The sequence below is a fragment of the Artemia franciscana genome, chromosome 10, assembly GCF_032884065.1.
Source record: "Artemia franciscana chromosome 10, ASM3288406v1, whole genome shotgun sequence".
Classification (NCBI taxonomy): Eukaryota; Metazoa; Arthropoda; class Branchiopoda; order Anostraca; family Artemiidae; genus Artemia; species Artemia franciscana.
In genome coordinates, this window is record NC_088872.1 from 8,668,620 (window position 1) to 8,689,203 (window position 20,584).

Consider the following 20,584-nt stretch of genomic DNA (forward strand, 5'->3'; position numbering starts at 1 on the left):
CAAAAAAAGGGTTGGAACACAAAATAGTAAAACATTCCTTTTAGTGGATAGTGAGATTTGGTCCACTTACATGGATAGCTTTCTGTTAAAATAGTCCAGTGTACACCAAATCCTATTGGGCAAATTTATCTCTCTTGAGATTTCTTCCCAAGCCTTCTGAATTAAATAGGATGTTGGTTGCTTAATTTTTGACGAAATTTAAGAGCTGAAATCTGTCTTTCAATTGCCTCCGTGTTCTTTTCTTCCACTATCCACAAGTGTTTTAACTGCTTGCATTGGATTTTTTCATTACATGCCTCTTGCAGAAAACCACAAGTATGAGTTGCAAGAACATTTGTAAAAGTTTCTACTAAATTTTAAGAAATGGTATTACAAATTTTTAGAATCTTATGAATCAGGAGTCTTAAATACTTTTCTTGTGCATCATTTGAGCAGAATAGCTATAATGTAAGGTTTCACTTTTACAAATATATGTCATTATGACATCCCTTTTTGAACATGTACACAAGTGTTGGGGAGCTTCAGCTTATTCAATCAAGATGGATAGTCAAGATTCTTGCATCCCTCAACACCTGTCTTTAGACATATTCTATTTCTTGCTGATCACCCTTGTTCAGGAGTGTTTCAACACACATCCCAAGTTCTAGCAATGGCTGCACAAGACCCTTGTACAGTTCAGTCATAACTTTAGATGTTCTGCTGTGTACAGTGCACTTGATTATGCCAAGGGTCTGGGATGTTTTGGCAATTGGTGTTTGTGCATGTTTGTTAAATTTGAGTTCATCATCACCAACAATTTCCAAATCTCTCCTGTCTGCCAAAGAGTCAATCAATTGTCTTGAACCATCCCCTTCTATCATATAGTACTGCCACCTTACATTCTTTCTCCCTAAGTACATTGACTTGCACTTCTGAATGTTAAATTCAAGTTTCTACTCTTGGGTCCATAGTGAAATCAAATTCATGTCTTCTTGTATGTAAGCTTGTGTAACTGATGACTGTAGAGCCAATAATATTTGAAATATCAACATAAAGGCTCATCTTATTTCTTACATTTCTTCAAGCATCATTAGTGAAAACATTGAACAATGTTGGACCTGGGATTGTCCCCCGAGGCACACCACTTCAACTTCTGAGAAGAATTTGTGCCCATTGTCTTCAAATACCTTAACTTTGCTTTCCACTTGAAAGGAACTGCATCACCCATTCTACAACGTTCAGGTGGATACCAATAGCTATTTGTTTTATCTTCAGCAATGACAGACATAATCTCTGGCAATAAAAAGAAAAAGAAAATAAAAACCTAACAAGCATTTCTAATTTTTTACACTATACTGCAGTTAATACCATAGGAAACATAGACTGATATATTTTTTAGTAAATGAAGTAGAAAAGAGAATCTGTGAAAAATGAGATAATTCATTTGCAAGGAACAAAGGCCAGTGGTTTGAATTGGGAGGGGGGCATCAGCCCTCCTAGGTTTCATGGATAACACCTTTTTTGGTGTTTTCATTTAAAAATGTGCATTAAAAAATTGGTTCCCTCAGATTTTGAGATATATACCCCCCCCCAAAAAATAATCTGGAATTGGCAATGCTGCCAAAAACCAAATCAGTGATGATTTTCCAATTTACCATCTGGTATTCCTTGTATTCTCATCATTTTATTTCTTTTTAGGTATCAACCTTCAGTATGCAATTTTCAAATGGAAATGAACAGAAAAAGGATCAGGCTGCTGACCAAAATGCTTCTTCCCCACAGAAGAAGTTTAACCCAGTATCCCCCCAAGGAAATGTTCAGTCATTTTCATATTCACCACTAACCCAAGTTGGAATGTTTAGACCACCTAATGTGCAACTTCTCCAGAATAGTCCAGCACAAAGATTACCCAGTACTCCTAGTAGCATTAATCAACAAGTCCCCCTACGAAGTCCTTTGCCTTCTCTACCAACTTATAATGGATTACCTACAAGACAACAAGGACTACCAATTCAAGGAATGCTTCAGCCTACACTGACACCTCCTGTACCAATCTATAATGGCTTACCTTCCAGATCACCAGGAATTCCAACTCAAAGATTGACTCAACCTTTATCATCATCTGTTGCTACTCCCCTTGTAAATCCTCCATCAATTAAGCAAGCACAACCTTCTTTTGCTGGAAGACCCTTTCCTATACCTCCAAGGTTCCCAAACAATAATTTAGTCCAAAACGCTCCTTCTGCCCCTCCTTCAAGGCAACCTGGTGCTCTATCTAATCAACCAAGCCTGTCACAGAGGCAATTTCCAGTACCACAACAACCACCATCTATTTCAAAACCTCCTGTGATGAATGGAGTCATAGATATGCAACCTGGTGTGAATGGTTTTCAAGGTCCAATGCAAGCTAATATGATGAGACCCATCCAGCCTTCTGGTCAGCAGCATCCCCAAAATTATGCTTCAATGCAACAGACTTACCAAAATTCTTTGAATGCCCAGTTTAATCAGATGAGTGTTACTCAAAGTGGTTTTAATAGAATTTGGGGGACAGAAGCTATAGACTTACTTACTACTCGTGATGTGTTGCCACCAGAGGGAGTTACTCTACCAGCTATTAATTTGCAAAAAGAGCATTTGAATCAACTAAACTGTAGTAGTGACATAATGAGATGTACACTAAGGAAAATTCCAGAGACACAGTCTATATTGGAAAAGGCTAGACTCCCTTTAGGCATTTTAATACATCCATTTAAAGACTTGCAACAACTGCCAGTTGTGACCACAACAAACATTACCAGGTGTAAATACTGTAGAACTTATATAAATCCTTTTGTTTATTTCATTGATCAGAGACGCTGGAAATGCAATATTTGTTTTAAGGCCAATGAATTCCCTGAGGATTTTTTATATGACCCTGGAACAAAGCAGTACTTGAGTGACCCATCTAGAAGACCAGAAGCACAAAATTCCACTATTGAGTATATTGCTCCTTGTGATTATATGACCAGAGCTCCACCTCCTGCAACATATGTTTTTGTGTTGGAGACTTCAAGGGCATCTATATGCTCTGGTTATTTGAAAGTGTTTTCAAAGATTTTATTGGAAGAATTTGACAGGATACCAGGTGATGCCCGAGCTCAATTTGCATTTCTTACATTTAGCTCATCAATTGACTTTGTTGTCTTGGATGAGGGAGCAACAAAACCAAAATTGATCCCCTTGTCTGATATTGATGGTAAGTCAAGTTTTTTTTTGTGAAATTTCTTTTGACTATAAGAGCAAAAAAAAAAAAAAAAAGAAAAAAAAGGAGGATATTGGATGATATCACATTGGGAAAATAGGGTCTGAAATCTCAAAATTGTATTTTTTGGCCTCAGTTTTAATTTTTATCAGGAGGTAACTTGGACTGATATTTGGCTAATTTCTACCCAATTTCCAAAAGTACTGATCAAAAGGTCAGTTTTCCCAAAGTTAAGGTCTAAAAATTCATTATTTTCTGTGTTCAGACATCTTCTCCTTAGGAAGACTTCTATGCCCCCCCCCTATAAATACCCACCAATGCTTGTCATAATAATGGATAAACACAAGGGGGAGGATAGAGGAGACTCTCCTAAAGAAATTGAAACATTGTGGTCTTAGAGAGTATTTATTTCTGTTGATTGCCCCCCCCCCCTTATTTATACCCCTCTTATGTTCCAAGACCATACTGGCTATGCATGATGTATGAAAACAAGAAAGGAAATAATAAATGAAACGAGAAAAATCAAATAGGTGAAAAACGAGGATTTTGTCAGCCAGTAGCAAAATATGAAGATGAAAATCAAGCTAATATTTCGACAAGGACCTCCGCCAAGTCGTCCTTAGTGCTAATTGACAGCCTGTCTGCATATCTAATGAAAACCAAAATTGTAGACAGGCAAAATTTGTTGCAAGGCAAAGGATACTTATTCAATCTAATTGGTACCTTCTCTTTCATTGATCTCAAGTTGGTTTTTGTTTTTTGATTCAGTGTCTTTTCTCCTCTTGTAGAGTTCACTTAAGAAGGTTATATTTTTTTTTTTTGAGCACTAAGGACGACTTGGCGGAAGTCCTTGTCGAAATATTTGCTTGATTTTCATCTTATATTTTGCTACTGGCTGACAAAATCCTCGTTTTTCACCTATTTGATTTTTCTCTTTTCATTTATTATTTCCTTTTTTGTTTTCATACATTATACTCCTATTGTTAGGACCTGTGTTTGTCTGTGATTACATCCAAAGATGCACACATGCCCAACCCCTTGCAGGAGATTGTGATTTTTTTGTGGGATAGGGGGGATTACACATGAATAAAAATGTACACTTAGACCAAAAATTTCTCTGGAAGGTGAATCCTTCTGATGCCTCTCATTAAGAAGTGTTTCCCATATCCTCTTGTTAATGGTATGACTATAACTATGTCCACACATAAAGTAGTAGTGGAGAAGCATACCCCAAAAATTTATTCAAAGGACCCCCTCCTTAAAAAAGACAAATTTGGGCCTCAAAATAGTTGTTTCTTTCAATGCATAAAATTACATATCAATTTGCTATTGGCAACAAACACATATTGCAAGGTAATATATATTTGTCTTGCTTTCTTTATTATTAAAGCTTACACAATTTGTACTGAGATCTAACTCTGACACATAATTATTTTTGGTTAGGTTTCATATTTTGAGTGTCAAGAGGAGAGAATACTGAGTCGCAAAAATATTGAGAAATGGGTAAGTCTTGTTTAAAATCAGATAGAAAACGTCCTATAAATCTTCTCGGTCTTGTTGAGGCCAATTCTTGAGCCCCCAACCTTCTCTGCATTAATGCTTTACTTATCTAATGAGGTGTTTTGTCAACAGTAAATTAAAGTCTTTTAGGGCCATGAGCCAGTAGTATTTCACTTTTAATGATATTTGTCATAAATAAAATGTTTTATGCAAAATACTGAGTACTAATAACCTTTGTCTGGTTTGTGTTTGTTTAATCAGGTATCTCACTGCTGACTGGACAACAATTTTCTATGCATTTTACTTTCTCTTCAAATAAGCTGCTTATTTTCCTTAAAAATCCCATTTAACCTCTATAGTGAAGAAAAAGGGCGTTAGAAGTCTTTTTGCCATTAGTTTGATTGCACGACTTAGGAGACGAATGTCTGGAAATTATTTTGTTGGTTTAGCCTGTTCCCACTCTTTTCTGAAAACCTGCTTATGCAGGAATTTTGACTAAAGGTTTATTTTGGCTTCATGATAATGCGTCCTAAATGGGGTGCAGTGAACTGAAGAAACACTCCAAAGATTGGAGTTGGAGATCCTTCCAAATTATTTGTACAGCACTGACCTCCAATCATACTTTCGTTTGTTCAGACCTTATATTCAGACCCACTCTTTTCTGAAAACCTGCTTATGCAGGAATTTTGACTAAAGGTTTATTTTGGCTTTATGATATTGCGTCCCCACATGTGGTGCAGTGAACTCAAGAAACACTCCAAAGATTGAAGTTGGAGATCCTTCCAAATTATTTGTACAGCACTGACCTCTAATCATACTTTCGTTTGTTCAGACCTTATAAAGAGGATACACACGGTACATTTTTCATCCAGTGAAGAAGTTAAATATCTGGTTTTTCCTTTTTGTCTTTGCCTCTATTATTAGTTCCTATATATTGGGTGATACTGTTGATCTAATCTGACCAACTCTTTGGTTACCCCACCATTATACAGCCAGAATACAGAAGGACTACAGAAAAAATTAACTGATTTTAAGCTAAAGTGGCAATAAAAATATTTCTTATTCTTTTTTTTATCTTATGCAAAGACAGCTTAGTCAATTTTACTTAAGTAGTGAAAAATAATTCTTTCAACATGTAATTAATAAAATATATAGCAGTTCAATTTTATCCCAAGAGTATATCTTTTTGGAGATGATAACGCTTATCATGACTGTTTGTATTTAAGATTCAGTTGAGTGCCCTAAAATTGTTTCCCAGTGCAATTGAAATCTAACTAAGAAAATAAACGTATTTACGCATTTTAAATAAGCTTTTTTGCCTTGATTAAATGATTTGGGCTCTTTTCCTACAGAAGTAGAAGAACAAAAACGAACTCTAAAGTAACTTCATTATTCTAGAGAACAAAAAAGAGCTTATTGATGTTTCAATGTTTTTCCAGAAAAAAATACTCATTTCCTTCTTAAATCCTAAACAAATACTGTGATAAAAGATTTTCCAAAAGAAAAGAGGAAACCATCAATGTAGAAATAGTAATTACCCAATGAGTTTTGTTTTTGAAACTTAACTCAAAATTTGGCATTGTAATAACAGGTCAATACAACAGTGAGTAGAAATTGAGGTTATTTTACTTATCTTTTTGGCATGCGCTTAAAAGATAATGTGATTGATTTGTGAAGATCCAACAAGAAAATAAACACATAGAATTGAAGCCCATTTTTTAACACGGAATTATAGGATAATAATCTCTAGTTTTCTCTTTGTCTTAACACCATAATAATTGAAGGTCAAAGCGTCCATGGTGTCAGAGCCGTTCCTAGAGTTTGAAGTCAACTGGGGAAAAATTGATTTTAGCACCCCTCTCTTGACCCAAATATAAGCAAATAAAACCGAATCAAAGTGAAAACTTGAGCAAAGTGGGCAATCCCCCTGCTGTGGCGCTGGAGCTAGCTGACCCGGTTGCCCCCCTCTTTCGAACGGTTCTGCATGGTGGTCATGGCCAGGTGTGCACATTCATAGGTTAAGACATGTAAATACAGTAGGTAAATCATTTGTGTGTGGTATTTTTTATACTTAATGCTGGTATTGTATTAAAAAGGTTTCAAGATATGAAGGAGGATCGGTTTGAAGGGGTTGGGTGTTAACACAGAAGTACAAATACTTAAAGAAAGCAAACTACTTATATTCTATAATTTTTATTTAAAAACAGTATATGGGTCTACACAAAATTATGATCAACGACATGAACATCGAATAGTTAACCGATGAAGTGCTTGCTATGAACTTCACTGCACAAATTATAATGTCTCAACTTGTTTCTAAAAATTTTTGTCAGTTCATTTGGTGCAGAATTTAAAGAGATATTTCCCAACAAAGTTTTTCATATAAAAGTAAAGAGCAATTATTAAAACCTAAAACCAGGAGAAATAAAATCCTATAAGTCCAATTTAAAACAAACAGCATTCAAAAATCAATAAGTGAAATCTAAAAAGAATACAAATTAAAAAGAATAACCAAGTCAAACGGCCATAAATTCGATAAGGTCGGGACCCCTTCGATTTATTAACCCATCTAAAGGCTATAGAAAATTGTGCTTTACTGAAAACGATTTGTATTTCAAACAGTATGTTTTTTTATTTGTTATACCTCTGTTTCCCCACCGGACTTCTTTTGTCTTGGTTACTGTGTACAAGGAATTGTGTGCGGGACCATTGGGACACAGAAAAGGGCTTAAAACTAGATATACTCTCTGTCAACCCCTCCCTCCCTATATATGTTTTCTGCGACCTTATTTTATGTTTTGATTGGATATTTTTTTGCTCCATTCCTGTTGTACAATTGTGTAAGAATTAGCCTCCCACCTTTCATTGTAATAGCCACCAAGTCTGTAATGGGGGGGGGGAGAGTAGCGCTTTTGTAAAGCAGGTTTAGGGTGGAGAGAAACATAAAAACGTTACTATTCGCGTAAAACAGAGCTGAGAGTGGGAGTGTCGGGGACAAGTATAACTTTTTAGATGCCCCGAGTCGTTCATTGATTAGAAAATGTAGATGTATGTCACATGTAGGGGCATACCTATTATTCTTACAAGAACAATTATACTCAGCCGTCCCTGGCGTGGGAATTCTGTGTCCAAGGGGCACGGGTTCAATCCCAGCTGTGACCAGTTATTTAGTTTGGGATTGGGGTCAGTGGCTTGACTCTGTTTGCTCAGCCGGAGTCGACCCAGCTCTAAATGGGTACCTGGAGAAATCTGGGGAAGGTAAGCAGGAGGGATGTGCGAAAGCACAGGATGGTTGGGCCCCAACCCCCCATTGCACTTCCTGGCTGAAGGGCTATGAAGCGGAGATCAGCACCGCCGGTTCGGACCTTAAGGGTCTAGTACCATCTTACTTACTTACTTTTTGTTATCTCAAAAGATAATGCTAAAAATACCTAAAAACCTGTATTTTCTAACATAATGTACTGGAAAACAGGGGGAGAGGAGATGAGGAGTTAATAAACGCTTAAATAAAGAGTTTTGCTTAAATTGAGTGACATTTTTTGTGCACATACGTTTGCTAGTACTTCTACCCAAAATATGGTCTAAAAACTACGCATGCATCTTTCATATGATAGTTTTGGATGACTGGGGGAGGGGAGATCCATCTCATCTTAATCTTCCATGCTTAGTTCTGCTGCTTAAAAGGCAGTATTAATTTAATGATTAAACATGTTTAGCAGTACTGCAAAACCCTCGTTTTGTTATTATTTCAACTACATTTAAGTACATTAATCATATTTAAATGGCTCCTTTCACACTGCAACGCTATTTTCTTTTTAAGTTCGCCAGCTTCGTCCACCAAAGCTTTATAGGTCCATCTCCATTCATATTGAAATGGCTCCTTTCACACTGTAACGCTATTTTCTTTTAAGTTCGCGAGCTTCGTCCACCAAAGCCCATCTTTATAGGTTCATCTCCATTCATATTGAAATGTCTCCTTTCCCACTGCAACGACTCCTTTCAGCTGTTCGCCAGCTTCGTCCACCAAAGCACATCTTTGTTGGTCCATCTTCATTCATATTGAAATGGCTCTTTTCACATTGGAACGCTATTTTCTTTTAAGTTCGCCAGCTTCATCCATCAAAGCCCTTGTGTTTCATGCCGTCTTATAGTTAGGTTGACATAACGTCTTACGTTGGATTATTAAACGTTGCCATTTCAATATGAAGGGAAGAACAGAGCACCAGGATATAAGAAGAAGATTCTTATCGAGTGGCTAAAATAATTTGTAGAGCCGACTAAATGGGGAAGTTAACATTAAACTAGACATCTTTTTCAAGTAAATATTCTTCAATAGGCCTACATGTTAGCTAAACTTTAGCATTAAAATTCTGGGACACTTTTGAAGGGATTTGAAGATAGAGTTTTTTGTCTCTGTCTTTGTTTGTGTGTGTATGGGGGGAAGGGCTCTTTGCCCTTTGAACTGTAAGAAGTACATTTTGCATGATTTACCAAATAAGACTTCACAGAGTTATTTTTTAAGGGTTTTACCCAATTTGATGTTAAGATAGATTTAATACCCTGTACATGAAATTGATGGTATTCTGACTCAATTAATATTGATACGGTACACCAAATTGCGAGCTTCAAAGGAATGAAACAAAAAACCATGAAGGTAAATATGTCCTTTGGTCTTCAGAGGATTATACCCTTGGAAAGAAAAATGCTTCTTTTATATTATGCTTTTGTATTGATTTATTTTTTATTCGGCAATAAACATACAATTTCTATGAATAATGTTTCATAATTTGATTTCTAGAAATTTTCATACCAAAAGCTGAGGGCTTACTGGCAAAGAGGTCTAACTGTGAAGATTTAATACGAAAATTTCTCGAAGTTCTACCCGATTTGATGAATGTAGAAGGAATGTACGAGAACACAGGGAGTTGTCTAGGCTCTGCACTTCAAGCCGCTTCCAAACTGGCTGTAAGTACTGACCTTACCGGCATCCTACATTAAAACGCAATATACGTGGGTTTTTTATGGTTTGGTTTTGGGACAGGATATGTCAATTGTCCTAAAAAAAAAAACCTTGCGATTTTAAAATGAGTTAGAGAGTGAAAAGAGTTTTGTAGCGCATCTTCACCCACTGTGAAGGTAGTGTAAAGTTTAATCGTTTGTAGTTTTGATTTAAAACGAAAAATCCCACACTTTTTAAAGGGAGTTGGAGAAAAGAGCCTATAGCACGTCTTTGTTCACTGTTCGCATTTGCCAAGGTAGTAAGAAATGTACTTACTTGTAGTTTGCTTACGAATTTCTCGAAAGTTAACGTTTTTGAATTTGTAACGCTCGATCATTCATTTTGTCAAATGATCAAATAGAACATCAGAATTAGTATTATATTAAGTTCTCTGTATAGCTTGTTTTGTTTTCTTTAAAACATTTTTTGGGTAATAGGCTGTACAAGCCTTGTTTAGGAAGGAGGAGGTGGAACGTTTCATACCTAAATTTACTTCAAAAGAGGTAGGAGAGACCAACCATGACTGGAATTAAAAATAGAACGTTCTAGTTCCAATAGACTAACGGACATAGTTATGAATATATATATTATAATTGTACTAATAAATAATTATTTATTTTTTATGAATAATTATAATTATGCTGTAGTTGATATAATTGTAAAAATAATGGTTTTAGATTCTAATACAGCAGTATTATATCTGGTCTGAGAAGAACGCCTTCGTTTTGAAATTCCAAAATTTGTTCATGGTTCATTGACATTATACCATCTTCTGAAAGAAATTCTGAAAAGATGTTTGAAATGTTGTGGGACTTTTTGTCTTTAAATCTAATCTAGGAAGGGACGTCTTTGGTGTTGAACTATTTGTCTTCTTTTGCTTTACTCCACTTTCCTTTTCTGAGAGAGTGGGCAAAAATAAAATTATTATTGCTGTTGTTTTCTAGCTAAATACGATAATTTTTACGCATTTTCTCCTTTAAATAGAAAAAAATCGAAAAAAAAGTTTCTGATGGTAAAAATCTAATATTATATTATTTTTCAACAACTTATTATCCTTGTAGTATCCTTTCTGCATTCCCAGTCATGGAGCCTTCTGGGGTGTATGATGATGTATTTGCTTTATTGTATATTATCGTATCTGAATAAATATCTATTTTTAGCTCTTAATTTTAATCCATGTTAATCCATACATATATTTCACAGTAAAGAATACAGTAAATACACATTAATGAGCCCCAATGGTCTACCAGGAACTGTTCCTTCTGTGAATGAACTAAAAAATTTCCATGAAAAGTAAAGGAACATAATAAACCTAATACCAGTATAAATAAAGTCTTATCACAATTCAAACTCAAAACGACCTGAAATTACTATCAAAGAATAAGTGAAACCCAAAGCGAACATAAATACAAATAAACTATCATATCAGATATAAAGATAACAATTACTGATGCAGATAAATTAATAAATCTAAAAAAGAATAGAAATGAAATTGAATATTGAAGTTATATCCAAATCTAACTAAAATTACGACAAACAGGAGTTTAGCTAGTGCCCCTTTACCAATCCTCTAATCGTAGAAGTTCTAAAGCTTATTGCATTATTTGAGAGTTATTGAGGACTACATGTATTTTGAACAGTTTGCTTTAGTTTTTCAAAACATCAATGAAAAATAAATTAAATATTTGATATGTCTATATGATGATATTAATCCAAGGAAATCTCACTAGTTCAAGATTTTATTTCACTATAATCTTTTTTTATTTTTCAATTTTATAAATATGAGAAAAATGTTAATAATATTTTTTGTTTTCAGTAAAGCGTTAATGACAAAACAGGCTTTAGAACCTTTGCGGTTAGGGGATTTGGAAGCAATATGTTGCCAAAATCTAGTTTGCAGTAATTTTATATTCATTTTAAGATTTGTTTATTTATCTGCATCGTTGCCTGTTTATTTATTTTTAATATGATCATTTATTTCAGTTTCTGTTCGTTTCGGTTTTATTTATTCTTTGATAGTTCTTTCTGAACGTCTCGACTTGAATTGTGATATGACTTTGTTTCTGCAGGTATAAGGAAGAACTTATTTCTTGGAAAGTATTTTAAAATTAATTTTTGTTCGTTTTTGATTGCCAAAGTTATGTTGTTGATTAATATAGTGAGTATTTCCCCAGTTTTTCATGTCTTCCGTTTCAGAATTGGTACATCCGATTCTAATTTATTAATTCTAATTAGCATCCTGTCATTAATTTCTGCATTCCCCTTAGCATTCCCTGAAAGTTTCAAGTAAATACTATTATCTGTTCCTGAGATATTGCAGATACACATTTTTGACAGCCGGGATGCACATAGTGTCTTGTGATTGAGTTCAACATCACTGTCAACATTATTTACAACGATTCAACTTATTACCGTTAACGTACCTGTGATATTGGACACACCATTTCAACTAGCTGGATGTATATAGTTTGTTTTGAATTTGTTCAACATTCCCTGAAAGTTTCAACTAAATAGTATTAGCCGATTCTGAGAGCCCTTTTGACAACCGCGATGCATATAGTTCATTTTGATTAGGTTCAACCTTCCCTGAAAGTTTTGGCTTTATACCTTTAACTTTTCCTGAGATATTGCAGGCATGCTATTTTGACAATCAGGATGCATATGGATGCTAAGGACCCCACACATACTCCCTCTGTATGCATGCATGTATGTTTGTTTATTGTCCATTTACATCTTGCTTTTTAAAGTGATTAATTTGAAAAACCTTTTCCCAAAAAACAAGATTTTTCAAAGAAAAGTAAAGATTTTTCGAAAATGAGCGGAAATTCCAAGCGTAAGACTACCAGAAATAACCATCAATAAATATATGAAATAACAGGAATAACAGAAGTAGGGCTGATAGTGTAACACTACCAGAAATAACCATCAATAAATATATGAAACTCAAAACGAACAGAAATTGCAGTAAATAACCGAGCCAAACTCAAAAGGAGCGACAATTAACATGAGTAGGGCTGGCAACCCATAAGCTGGCCAGCTTAACCCTTAAGCTGGCCTTCTTAAGACCAAAACATAATTTGCATTTTCAAAAAAACAACAACAGAGGACCGCAGGTTGTAATTTTAATATAAACACACTGATATTTATTCTTTAAAGTTTTAATAATTTTTTATCTATTAACGTAAAGAAATGAAAGCATTTTAAACGTATTTTGTTTTCAGTAAAGTGCAAAATATGTTCTGGTCTTGAGAATGCATGGAGTTTGTCAGCCCTTTTCGTGTTAATTTATACTCGTATTGTGTTTGGCTTGGTAATATTTATAGTAATTTCTGTTTGTTTCGAGTTTCATTTATTTGTTGATGGTGATGTGTGTTAGTTTTCAGCATGGTAGGTTATTTGACTTTATTTCTGCTCATTTTTGGCTTAATGGAGCTCTTTACTTTTCTTCGAAAAACTTGTTTTGTGGAAAATGCTTTTTAAGTTAATTTCTGTTTGTTTTTTATTCACACTAAATAAAAAAAACAAGTTTTGTCAACCGAATGTAAGGAGTAACATTAAAACTTAAAACAAACTGAAATTATTACGTATATGAGGGGGGTTGCTCTTCCCCAACACTTCGCTCTTTATGTTAAAGTTTTTTAGTACTTTTAAGAAAAGCTTCGTATTGTTAACGAATATAGCGCTTCAGGATTTGTTATTAAAGAGTTGGGACAAACTTCAAATTTTAGCGTAAAGAGCGAGGGGTTGAGGAAGAGCAAATCCTGAAAAAGTTTCTATAACATACACATAGCAACCCATAGTATGGATTCTTATAGAAGAAAACTGAAAAGATATACAATATAATTTTCCTTCCATGAAAAAGACTATGTCAATAAAAAACGAATAGAAATTAATTTTAAAAATTTTTTCCTCAAGACAAGTTTTTCAGAGAAAAGTAAAGAGCTCCATTAAGCTAAGAATGAACAAAAATAAAGTCAAATAATCTTCTAAGCGTAAAACTACCACAAATCACTATCAATAAATAAGTGAAACTCAAAACAAAAAAGGAAATTACCATAAATAGCCGGGTCAAAATCAAAACGAGCAAAAATTAGCATTAGTATGTCTGATAAACCATATGCCTTCTTAAGACTAGAACACAATTTGTGCTTCACTGAAAACAAAGTACGTTTGAAATGTGTTTATCTTTCTTACTTTCATAAATGAAAAATTTCAAAACCTTAAGGAAGAAATGTCAGTATATAGCAATTAAACTGACTATCCACGGTCATTTGTTTGTTTGTTTTTTTCAGTAAAGCGCAAGTTGTGTTCTGGTCTTGAAAAGGCATGGGGGTTATAAGCCCTAATCATGGCAATTTTTGCTCGTTTTGAGTTTGAATCTGCTATTTATTGTAATTTCTGTTCGGTTGTTTTTCATTTATTTATTGGTAGTTACTTGTGGTAGTTTACACTATTTTTGCTCATTCTTGGATTAATGGAGCTCTTTACTTTTCTGTGAAAAACTTGTCTTTTGGAAGAAGTTTTTTAAATTAATCTAAAAAGTTTAATTGTCCAACTTAGGCGAAGGAACTTTAGAAATAAATGTGAGTTTTTGCTAAATTAGGGCATAAAATATAGGGCTTATTTCACATCTCTTTTAAACTTTCCCTTTAAAAAACTGCAAAACTTGTCACATAAAGTGACAAGTCCATTAGTTAAAAAACGATCCTCATAAGTTAGTAAAAAAAGCAGCAGGTATAAGACCAGAGTCAAGAGCTAAAAGAAAAAATAATTCAAGAAAGCTGAACGTGCACGCTCAGTTGAATATTTTGTCCTCAGACGAAAATAGAAATTACGAAAAGAAAAGAGTTCTAAATTAAGTAAAACGAGAAGACGGGATGATGATTTTCACGATCATTCCATAACCCACTGAACATAATTATTTACTTGTAATGCTGTCCTAAAGTCTTCACTGCCCTCAGGGAATTTTCTATAATCATATTTTTTTTTCTATAACAAGAATACGGTTTATCATTCTAGTGAAGCAAATTGTAAACTCCTCAATAAGGCTAGAAAAGTTGAACTCGAGATCCATACAAAATACTTAGAAGAAAAAAAAACATAAATAAATTTAACATAAAAATCCGAATAGATCATTAAGTCTATGTAAATCCATAATCGCTTCAAGATCTGTCAAGGAGTTGATAGATAGATAATTTTTTATTCGCAACAACTACATAGATAGATATGACAAACCAGTGCACTTGCCTGGTGGCATACTTTAGCACTGACAATGTTACACCTCGAAAATAAAAACTTAGAGGTCTTAATAAAAAAAATTACATTTATAATAAGTCAAATCAGAAAATAAATAAAAAATAACCAATATAAATTTCACTTTATTGATTGGTATTAGCTTGTTACTAAATAAATACACTTACTTTAACTATTTTCGAGAACTTTTTTTTTTGTCCTTTTTGTGGCTCTATGCTCAACCAGTGGTGTCAATGGATTCTTTTTACTCCCCCACCTAGATTCTTAAAAATACTGTTTGGGGCATTTTCCTTGAAAAGGATGAATGTGCTTGAAATGAGGCAGACATTTTGCCTCCTCTATTTTGTTTTTGTGAATTTGACGCCACTGTGCACGGCCTACTATTATAAGAAATACAGTATAACAATTATCCTTATAGCCATAACACTTTTTCCATGATTCATAATTCAGTGCTCAGCAACGATAGGTCCAATACTCAAACTTGAATATTTATTAGGGCGCCACTTTGCCACTTTTGACAGATGGTTGTGGTAAAAGAAGGTTATTTTGAACAAATAACAAAGTTTTAGTTTAAGACTATTGAGATTAAAAAGCTGCAGAAATTTATCACAGCTATGGCAACGAACTGTAAGTAAGAAACGACTCGGCCCAGTAGTAACCGCAACTCTGAAAAACCGAATCTTTATAAAAACAGATACATCAAAAGAATTAAAATTTGCCTAATTTTCATGAAAAAAGGGGTGGGGGACACCCCTAAAATGTCAAAGAATTTAATGGAAATTGCACCGTTAGGTAAAGCGTATCAGAGAACCCTAATGTAGATACACAATGACATTTGGCACTTTAGGATGGCTTAATCAAGTCGAATTTAAAAAGAACAGATATATATTAAAGTTACTATTCAAATGAGCCCTTAAACAGTTCCTTGTGATATAGTAGAGCCTCACTTGTGGCAGAGAAAAAGAAAAAGAAAAAAGGAGACATGTCAGTGCTTCCCATGCAAAAAGTGATTTTCTTTGATGTTCAGCGCTGAGGGATGTTGTTTTCTGAATAGAACTTTCGACTATGCTGATTCCATGGCGTATTTCACGTTTCTTTTCGGCCCCATTTTCAATGGGTTCAGGTTCAATTTTGAAATTTCTACAAATTTGTTTCCGTAATAAAATTTTACTATGAAGATTAATCGAAATAATAAGTTACGATTCGTGAATCAGCCACTAATGGGATTTTTTTCCCAAGACAGTTATTTCTGAAGCACTTTTTTAATCTTTTGCTGCTATTGGCTGTGGATCGCTCTGTACTAAGCTGCAGGGATCGCTACAACCATGATAGCTAAAAAGCTGATGCTATTTCTGAAGGCCTATTTCTGTCTTTAGGAGCCACCCCCCCCCCCCCTATGCGTACATATCTTGACTACAATGCCGAATATTCATTCAAAATGTGCGTTTTTTTAGTGGCCAACTGGAGGACGAATATCTGTATTCTTAAATTCGCTGCCTACAATTGGACCCGGTGCACTGAAAGAACGACCGAGAACATCATCAGGGCTTCTTTTACCTGCTACTGACTTTTACAAGAATATGGCCCTTGACAATACTGGTCAACAGATAGCCACCGATTTGTTCTTCATTGGCCACGAATTTCAAGATATTGCCACTGTCGGTAAGTCAAACCCGGTTTAAATCTATAACGTAGCTTAGACTTTGACTTAGATTTATTTATACATACAGTATAGTACAAGGGCTAATTTACACAGTCTTTACAAAAATAAAAACCTATATGTATATTTTAAATCACTATGACCTGTTATACACTTCCACAAAATAGGGAACGAATGAGTTTCTGCATCGATTTGTCTTAAATTCTACAGGGTTTAATTTCACCTTCGACCTAGTTTGGGGATTCACAGCAGTATTCTGTGGTAAGATGTGTAGCAGGGCTTAGGTGAGACAACGAACGTTTTTCTAAAAATATTATTAAAGGGTCATGTCTATCTTGTAATAGTTAAAGTCTCAAATTCCTCAGTGTTTTGACATAATCTACTATTCTACCTCCGATTGTGACTGCTACCATTTTCTCCTGAATAGCTTCAATTTCGTCATAATATTAGTTGGTTTTCTGGACGAATGAGCCCCGAATAGGTACAGCGTATTCGAGTTGTGTTCTTAACTGCGTAAGATAGGCAGTTTTGACATTGTTGCTATCACACCCAAATTGACGCATTGCAATAAGAGTTTGAATTGATACGTTTCCGACTTTTGTAAGCTTATCAACATGCTCGGTAAACGTGCAATCAGACGAAAACGTGCAAGCACACTCCAAGGTAAGCGTGCAAGCACAACTCCAAGGATTTTTTATGACGAAAAGACCTGAAATGGCACTGAGGGGAACTCGTGGCGACGCTTTAGCGTACAAACGCTAATCGATGATAATAACGCAAATCGATGATATTCGATTTGGCGTGGTTGAGAGTAAATTTGCTTTTCTTTGCAATCATCAAAGAATGAGCCTAGGAAACTATCGCCGAACTCCATCTCTATCACCTAGTTAGATACTAAATACTTGAGAATAATGGAGAGGTCTGCTACAAAGATCAACGTCTTATGATAGTTCAGTAAGTAAGCACAGGAAATGGAAAAGAGGAATAACAATGTTAGACGCTTATCAAATAGACGCTTGTCAATGTTAGCTCGTCGTCTTCTGAGGTGTAAAGCAGATCCAAATGCTGAGAATAAAGAGCAATTGAAAGCTTGACATATTGCTGCTCTCCTGGTTGCAGCTTTATGATGTGTTAAGTGCCTCTTTTAGTTGGTGCTCGATAAAGCTCAGCAGTTCTCTGTGTATGTTGCCATCTAATTTTTAGTGCCTTAAAATAGAGGCAATTGGTGTGCCAAGCACAAACACCTATAAAGCAAAAAAAAGCAAAAAAAAAATGTGAAAAATTCAAATAAAGTCTGAACAACCCATCCAGCAATTTATAAATTGCTCCGTTTGGAGATGCCAACCATCACTTATGAGAATGAATTGGTAAAGATAAAAAGGTAAAGAATACAACAATGGATCTTCACAATCCCTACTGGTGGCGCTGATCTCCGTTTTTTGGCCATTGAGCCAGGAACTGCAGTATGGGGTAGGGCTAGCCATCCTGTGCTTTTGCACACCCTTCTTGTTTACCATCACAAGAATTCTCCATGTACCTATTTAGAGCTGGTTCGACTCTGGCAAAGCTTACAGAGTCACGCCACTAACCTTTGTTCAAACCATATAACCAGTGAAACCAGAACTCGAACCACTATCCTTTCGGTCAAACGGTCTCAAGTCTAACGTGCTAACCACTCGGCTAGGACAGCTCAGAGTGAGTTAAGTAAACCTTAAAACTAAAGAAAAAACCTCAACTAGGAAGTAAATCCGAAAGTTTAGTAAATCTCGTACTCTGTTGGTAAAGGATCCATTGTATTATGATAGACATCAGCCGCCTATACTAACTGCTAACGTCTAAAAATCTAAATGTTACCCATTAGCAGTGGTAAGTTATTCATAGCTTAATATATATTGCAATAACATATGAAAGCCACAGCTCGTAAATGAAAAATTTCGCCCTCTCTTCAGATTTTGAATACGATATCCACCCTTGTTGTCAATGTATGTCTTAATATGTGCGCTGTAGAATATGTACGAAATGCCAAGAGGATATAAAAAATATATAAAAAAAATAATGACAAAGACCACACTGCCTCTCCTTAATCAAACAAGCAACAAGTAAAAGAGTACAAGTAAAAGTAAAAATATATAAAAAAATAATGACAAAGACCACACTGCCTTTCCATAATCAAACAAGCAACAACTAAAAGAGTACAAGTAAAAGTAAAAATATAAAAAAAAATAATGACAATGACAAATGACAAAGACCACACTGCCTCTCCATAATCAAACACGCAACAAGTAAAAGAGTACAAGTAAAAGTAAAAATATATAAAAAAAATAATGACAAAGACCACACTGCCTCTCCTTAATCAAACAAGCAACAAGTAAAAGAGTACAAGTAAAAGTAAAAATATATAAAAAAATAATGACAAAGACCACACTGCCTTTCCATAATCAAACAAGCAACAAGTAAAAGAGTACTAGTAAAAGTAAAAAAAAAAAAAAAAAAAATAATGACAATGACAAATGACAAAGACCACACTGCCTCTCCATAATCAAACACGCAACAAGTAAAAGAGTACAAGTAAAAGTAAAAATATATAAAAAAATAATGACAAAGACCACACTGCCTCTCCTTAATCAAACAAGCAACAAGTAAAAGAGTACAAGTACAAGTAAAAATATATAAAAAAGATAATGACAAAACCACACTGCCTCTCCATAATCAAACAAGCAACAAGTAAAAGAGTACAAGTAAAAGTAAAAATATAAAAAAAATAATGACAATGACAAATGACAAAGACCACACTGCCTCTCCATAATCAAACAAGCAACAAGTAAAATAGTAAACATTTAATACAATGAAACTTGCTCAAACCTCAAATGAATATATCTTTTATTGAAGAATAGAAATTATGTAAAGAATTTTAAACTCGTAATGAGCCAATCAAGTATGTTAACGCTAAAGTCTCATATATTAAACTTCCATGAGATCTAAAAACAATTGTCAGTTACCTCGTCTATCCCCAAAAGGTTTGCCTTCCTCCTCCATCCCAAAGCCATAAGAGTTTGCTTTATTGTAGGTCTTATTTGATTATAGATGGAAGAATTCGTTCTGGGGTGAAACCGTATGAGTTTGCTATGTATTGCAAAAATTAGCATTTATACGGTTTTTCTCCAGAATGGGAACATCCTTAACTCCTTTGACTAATGATCGTAGAAAGTCCTCTTCTAAGTTTGTAGGGCCAATTATTCTATTACACGCTGTCCAGGAAATAAAAAATGCATAGAGGCCACAAATTTTTGAACATAAAATATATATTCGTGAGTCAAAACCAGATTTATTTGCACAGCGAGGGAAATTAAGTGGCAGTTTTTCGAAAATCTAAGGGGGTGGGTTACCCCCGAGGTAAGCCGTAAGAGTCTGCTGTGTGTGAGCAAAAGCTTTATAACCATTTTAATTTTATTGTGGATAGACGAATCGTCTGTGAAATTATGCTTGTATATATATATATATATATATATATATATATATATATATATATATATATATATATATATATATATATATATATATATATATATATATATATACATATATATATGTATAAATATATAAATATAAAAGAACTTGCTCACTCATACGGTTTATCGATAGAATTGTTATGGATTGCGGCTTATCGAGGGGGGGTGTGGAGGGGGGATGTGATGCTCTCCTTTATAGTTTGAAAAGCGCCTTTATTTGTATTTTTCTTGAAAAATGCCTTGATTTTGGACTTTTCATTGAGAAATAGAGCAAAGAAATTGGCCCTCCCCCTAAAATTTGAAAATCAGTTTTGACCTGCTCCTTGAATTTTTCAAATTGGCACCACTGGATTTTTACAACGATGTTCAGTTCCCATGATTGAATGGCACAAAGTAGTCCTGCACCAACACTCTTTTCTTCCAAATTACCAACTTTTCAG

The 20,584-nt window shown here is 34.6% G+C and overlaps 1 protein-coding gene across 1 annotated transcript in view; it reads left to right on the forward strand.

The window, feature by feature from the left end:
* Positions 1-20,584, forward strand: part of LOC136031741 (protein transport protein Sec24A-like) — a 48,954-nt gene that overhangs the window by 4,552 nt on the left and 23,818 nt on the right. The window contains exons 2-4 of the mRNA XM_065711459.1: positions 1,678-3,217; positions 9,522-9,688; positions 16,430-16,637. Coding sequence (XP_065567531.1) covers positions 1,693-3,217; positions 9,522-9,688; positions 16,430-16,637 — 1,900 coding nt within the window. The 5' untranslated portion in view covers positions 1,678-1,692. The remainder of the gene's footprint in view (positions 1-1,677; positions 3,218-9,521; positions 9,689-16,429; positions 16,638-20,584) is intronic.